The sequence below is a fragment of the Phaethon lepturus genome, unplaced genomic scaffold (assembly GCF_000687285.1).
Source record: "Phaethon lepturus isolate BGI_N335 unplaced genomic scaffold, ASM68728v1 scaffold928, whole genome shotgun sequence".
NCBI lineage: Eukaryota > Metazoa > Chordata > Aves > Phaethontiformes > Phaethontidae > Phaethon > Phaethon lepturus.
The window spans coordinates 4,237-10,895 of NW_010559498.1; the positions used below are offsets into that span (position 1 = coordinate 4,237).

General features: G+C 30.8%; 1 protein-coding gene across 1 annotated transcript; it reads left to right on the forward strand.

Annotated features, from left to right (window-relative positions):
• Positions 1-338: 338 nt before the first annotated feature.
• Positions 339-6,412, forward strand: LOC104625670 (CUB and sushi domain-containing protein 3-like; the record flags this gene model as incomplete). Its single annotated transcript, XM_010293360.1, has 3 exons — positions 339-512; positions 3,135-3,308; positions 6,219-6,412. Coding segments are annotated over 3 exons (542 nt in total), but the record flags the coding sequence as incomplete, so codon positions are not given.
• Positions 6,413-6,659: the final 247 nt, after the last annotated feature.

The following is a 6,659-nucleotide window of genomic DNA, read 5'->3' on the forward strand; positions in this document are numbered from 1 at the left end:
AAAATAAGGGAAATAAAATGTTTAGTTTTACAGGTTTTAATAAAAAGGAGTTACTCATATTTTTTTAAAAGAATGTTGCTAACATATATAAACATATATTTAATCTCTTTGCTACACTGTCTTTGTGTAATTTTTTATATATGTACAGTCCTACCTATGCAAATGCACTACTGCAGTATTGTCCAAGTTAAAAAAATAGACCTTTGAATTAAGTCAATGAAAAAAATTAAATTCAACATTTCTTTGTTTTAAATAAGGAAGTATATTTAAAATTTCAGTGACATATTTACTGATAATTTTTTTTTTTTTTTTAATTTTATTCATGTTGAAAAATCTAGCTGGTCACTGTGGTATTCCAGATCTTATAGTAAATGGTCAAGTAATTGGAGAAAATTATGGATACAGAGACACAGTTGTATACCAGTGCAGTCCTGGTTTTCGGTTGATTGGTTCTTCTGTACGAATATGTCAACAGGATCACAACTGGTCTGGTCAGCTTCCATCCTGTGTGCGTAAGTAAGCATGGCAACACGTACTGATTTATGTTACAGGAATGTCTGCGTCAGACAAGATGAAGACTGACCTTGCAACTTAGTATTCATTAAAAAAAAAAGTTTTAAAACAGATCCTCAAACGTATGTGGCCCTTTAAAATATGTGATTCATCTGTCAGTTGAAGTTCAATGTTGTCACTTAAAATTTCCATTGTACTTTTTGACTACTAAATACCTGTCATTTATACATGAATATTGAACTTCTTCAAAAAGTGATGGGACTTAGGCACCCAGGTACTCAAATTCAAAAATAGCTTTTTGTCCCTTAGTGGCTTTTGGAAATATTTAATGTACATTTACCTTGACTGCAGTAGTTAGACAAGTAGATACTCTTGAATTACAGTGTCAACACTGATGATTAAAATGTTTGCTTCAACAATACTTTGTTTTTTTCTTCTCCTCACAGAGATATTGTTATTTTGTTTTCTGGTTTGGGTTTTTGCTTTTTTGGCATGAATTTTGTATTTTGTTAATGAGATTACTTTTTTGTGATAAGTGTGTCAGCATACCATATAAAATACCATTAAGTAATAACAGAAAATTCTGTACTCCATTTAGGGAAAAATTGAAGGTTCTCAAAGGATTCTTGAGAAAATTACAATTACGTTTCAATAATTCAGGATCAGTAATATCAGTGTATTGAAAATTTATTAGTCCACCTCCAAACATTCTATTTTTGTAGCTACATTTTTGTAGCAGAAACTATCTGAATGATGTTATGTTAATTCATTACCCTTACTGCTCACTCTTTACTTTGTTTTACATAGGAGTAGATATACATAAACATGCTGTAATAATTGTATTTCTTAATTTTGTTTCCACTTTATCATCTAATAATAGACCATTAGTTCTTTTTATTACATTTCAGACCAACACACTTCTTTATAGGCAATAAAATCTCTTAATCAAGAATTTCTAAATTAAAATGTTATTATCAATGTTAGAACTGAAAAAAGTTTTGTTTTGGATGTGCTAACAGCAGAGAAAGTGGATGTAGCTTCTTCCTCTAATCAAATGGAAGCTGCTTGTTTGAATACAGGAGGATGCCCAATACAGCACTTCAGAAAAGAGCACAAGACTTGGGAAAAAGCTTAGACTTGCAAAAGGCTGCTGTAAAGAGCAGCTGCCTCTAACTTTGTGATAGATTTCCACTCCAGATCAAAGGTACAAATGAAGCGTAGAAAATTAGTATGACACTTCCATAATTTATTTAACTTTAGATGTTTTAATTGAATTTTTGAGATTATGTGTTTTTAAATTTAGTGATTCTGATCTTTTCACTTTTGAGTTTACCATTCTTCTTGCTTACACAGTGGGCAGATGTATTACTACTGTCGTGTGTTGCTACTGTATATGCATGGGTATTATTCAAAATTTTATGCAAATTTCATACTTTTGTTTTCACAAGAATAATTTTTATTGTTATTACATGTACGTTAAAAAACATCTCTGTGGCCTGAATGCGTATCTTTCTGTGACAGTTTTACAATTGTTAACAATTTAGTGTATGATTCCAGTTACTCTTTTGGGGAAAAAATGCAGTTCCTTACATAAAAATTTCTGATACAAGTAACAAAAAGATAATATATTTAATGAAAATAGCTTACCTAGTGTTATTAATAGAAAATACAGAATTCAGTTATACTTTCTTTCATAGAATATACTGTGACTTGTCTGTATGCTATACTAGTTCTCAAGGAGCATTTTCACTTTTTTGCTGTTGTTAAAAATTTTATTTTATTTGGATTATATGAATGGGTTTATTTTGAAGTTATCATGAGAAGTCTATCCTACATGGAGAGAAAAAATGTATATTTGTCACACGTAAAAAAATTAATTTAGAAAAGTAATGAAGTTTTTAAAGAGATAAAAATTTGAGAGTTAATTTATTCTGTGATTTTTTTCATTTTAAATTACTAATGAATATTTTATTTGTCAACAACTGAAGTTTGTTAAAACAGAAGAAAATATTTATAAGTTTTTGAATTCTTTTTGGAGAATTGATTTGTGTTTTATTTTCCTTATTATTTTTGCAGCTGGTCTTTGTGGGCACAGAAAAGGAACTTTACCTTCTATAGTCAGTTTTTGTATACATACAAGAAAATTTTCAGTGCTTATAAAGTTTCATATATCCGGTCATAAATTTATAACTTCATTAAGTACTTAAGCCTCAAACATAAAACAGAGCAAGTTGATACTAAGACATATTTTAAGAAATAATACCTTAGGAACTAACACACTGAAATATTTCCTTTCAATTCCAGACTATATGTAATAAAATCAAGTTCTTGCTTTTCTCCTGATTCTTCAGAAAAGTTTTCTCTATTTACCTTGATTACTGTGTGACAAATTCTATACAGTTTATTTAAATATTTAAATAAGTACTTGAACATTTACTAAAATATGTCTTAGTTCTTATTCAGTTCAGAGAAATGTGAATCTTTCATGGAAAGTACTCAGTATCTTACAATACCGAAACTTTATACTACTACTATATAATGATTACCCATTACATCATAAATCATGAAAAGTGATAACAACATGCTTTATTTTTTTGTTTCTTTGTTTTGTGCTATGCTAGCCGTTAGCTGTGGTCACCCTGGTAGTCCTATTTATGGAAGAACAAGTGGAAATGGTTTCAACTTCAATGATGTTGTGACATTCTCATGTAATACTGGGTATGTTATGCAAGGACCAACTAATGCACAGTGTCAGGCTAATAGGCAGTGGAGCCACCCACCTCCAATATGCAAAGGTAAGAATGCAAGCATTTACACATTTCAAACTTAGTGGGAAAATTAAGTTTGAAAAATAAACCAAATGTAAAACTATACTGTCAAGACAGAATGATGCCTCTTTTACTAACAGGCATCAAATTATTAAAGAGGATATTTCATGATTCCATAACTCTGTGATTCTATGACTTTTCAGTTATGTCTGTTCTACATTCAGGTTGCCGGGATAAATGTTGCAGAGAAACTTTCTTATGTGTCAGTAGTTTGTGTTGATTTTTTAAAATGGTTTCTACAAGTTCCTTAAGCAAAATTATGTGAAGATAATTAAGAGCTTAAATCCTGAAATAATATTCTCTGGGTTTTTAGCCAGCATAGTTCTAATAGGTGCATAAGAAAACATACTTTCTTTTTTCCTTTTACTTTTCCATTGATCTGGTTGCTCATCTGGACTTCTTCAATTTTTATTCTAATTTGTTAACATAAGCCCTTTGGGTTGAGTCTCAACAATTCTGGATATTATAATTAAATTTATTTTGCTGAAAATAAAAGAATATTATGAAATTATGTCTGTTTGACTTTCCATAAGCACTTTTAGAAAGAGAGTATTATGAAATTATTTCTGTTTGACTTTCCATAAGCACTTTTAGAAAGGTTTTATCACCATCATCTTTTTTAAGTCTGTCATTATGTGCTATTTAAGTGTTTTAATTGTTCTCATTTAGAAAAATGTACTTTTTGCTGTAACCTGCTTGCACATATGCAGAAATTGTATTGATTGTTTTTCAGCTCCTTCCTAGCAGCTTCTATGGATTTTTATCTATACACAGCCTAAGACATGTTATGTATTTATAGTAACTATATTTACTAAATTTTCCTTCCAATAGGTGTCCTCCACTTCCCTTTGATCACTTTGCCTGAAGCAATACTGCCAAATAGTTTACAGAACTTAAATTTCCAAGGACCTTTTTGTTGATGTCAAGTTATTATTTTTTAAATTTACAATATTAAACATGTACTGTGTATTAAGAGTACCTGATAAATCTCATTTTCAGACCAGCTGCTGTAAATCACCTCTGTGTTCTGGTATTGCAGAATAATGTGCCAAACTGTCTGATATGTTATTGGCTTGTAGGGATCAGTAAATAAATTATCCACATTATTCTCCACAAAAAAATTATCCACGAAATTTTACACAGTCCTGAAATCTTCTAATCTTCTATTGGTTTTAGAACAGACTTTAAAGATGAAAAGAACCAACTTTGTGTAGAACATTATTAGTGGTGTCTGTAATGTGCAGTGAAATCAATTTTAGTTAATATGATTTTGTTCTATTTGCATTGAGGTTAAGTAATAAAAAAAGATCTTACCTTGCATATTTGTAAACTGCCTAAAGTGCAATATTATAGAAAAGGCTACACTCCTTTGTGAAGGTTGAATTTGCAATTGTCATATAAATTCAGCAATGCATTACCTGTTGTTATACTGGCTACAACTTTGCTAAATAGCGATTCTTCTATCCAACTTAAATAATAGTGGAAAACTATTGAAATAGTGAAAGCTCCTTATATTTTTTTTAAGTGTTCACTGCTCCAGATTTAGTAATATTTTTTTTTCATCACTTAAATTACATGTTTAATAATGTGAAGATGAATGTTCTATTGTTATAAAATGCTTATCTATAAATATAGTTCAAATTTTCCTCTAGGAAAAAGAAAACAAACAAATTTTCAATACTATCCATCAATATAGCTGAAAAAAACATTTGATGTATCATTTAATATTAAAGAAGTCAAATCCAACCAGAAAATTATTTCTATCATTGAAAAATGTATGTATTCTACTCTTGTCGTAACCAATATTTGAGACCTGCTTGGAGGAGCACACAAGCAGACTCCAACATTTATGATAGTGACTAGAGAGAAGTAGGTGAGCTAAAGATATAATTTTATTGAGTGATGTAGATAGGAAAAATTATCTTAAATAACGTCTAGCAATAGCTTTTTTTTCTTTTTAATTACAGGAATTTTTAGCATCTTTTGATACTTATGTACATACATCCATGCACATACACACACAGATATATTATATGCATATTTGCACACAGGTACATATGCATGTATGCATATAAAAATGCAATTGATTATAAGGGTAGAGGGATAGTAATTTTTCTACCTACTGTAGTTTTCTAGAGTAACTTTGAACAGGTGTTGATGTGTTTACTTGACCAGAGGAGTCTATTGCATGAAAACAGGTAAAAAAATCACCACGACCTCCAAAATGGGTATTACACACCCCTCACCAGAGAGCTGAAAGTCACAAAAAAAGAAGTCTTCAGTGATTTTCAAACATACAAATCCTGAAGTAGTTGAGGACTCAAAAAATCCATCAATATTCTTAACCATCAAAATATACCCCTATTTTTAAAAGCACATACCCATTTGTTGGGATATTTCCCTGTTCTAACAGAAACACGAAGTAAGTCTTATGTAACTGATCATGTGATTTGACCTTCAGCTCAAAATATCTGCATCAAAGGACCTCCATTAAGAAAATGTTAGTACAGGTCCATAAGTATATTTGCATGGCTATGTCATTAGATCAAAGGTACATCTAGCCCCATAACCTGTTTCCAGCTGCAGGCAATAGTTTATGTCAAGGCAAGAGTATAAATTGAATATATTGGTATGTCCACTTTTAGTGACAAATACTTTTACAGCATCATCACACTGTGAAGAAACATTTCCTTTTATTTGCTCTGAGTTTAGCATCTCCTGGTTTCATACCATCTTCCTAATTCAGTATCATGAGATATAAAATCAGAGTAGCAACACATTGGATGTTTCTCATACAAAGGATAGGAGACCATTTAAAGACCATTTTAGTAGACGGTGTTTGTATGACTCTTAAATCTGTGCTCTTTTTCTTTTTAGTGGTCAATTGTTCTGATCCTGGAATTCCTGCAAATTCTATAAGAGAAAGTAAGATCGAACATGGAAATTTCACATATGGCACAGTGGTATTTTATGACTGTAATCCTGGATATTTTTTATTTGGCTCTTCGGTTTTAATTTGTCAACCAAATGGCCACTGGGACAAACCTCTACCTGAATGCATTAGTAAGTAGATAATGTGTATACTTCTAGAAAGAATGTGGACTAGACTAAGTACTATTTTACATAACATTTCCATCAGTTTCATGACAGCAATTAGATTAATCATATTTGTATAATTTTTGTGTGTTCAGTAATGATGGAAGCAGCAGCAGCTGAAGTAGCACGGTTATATTGTTATTGTGTGTAGCAAATAATATAAATGCAGTAACCGAAACAAACATCTCTGAATGCTTCAGCACAATGATCCCTGACAGCAGG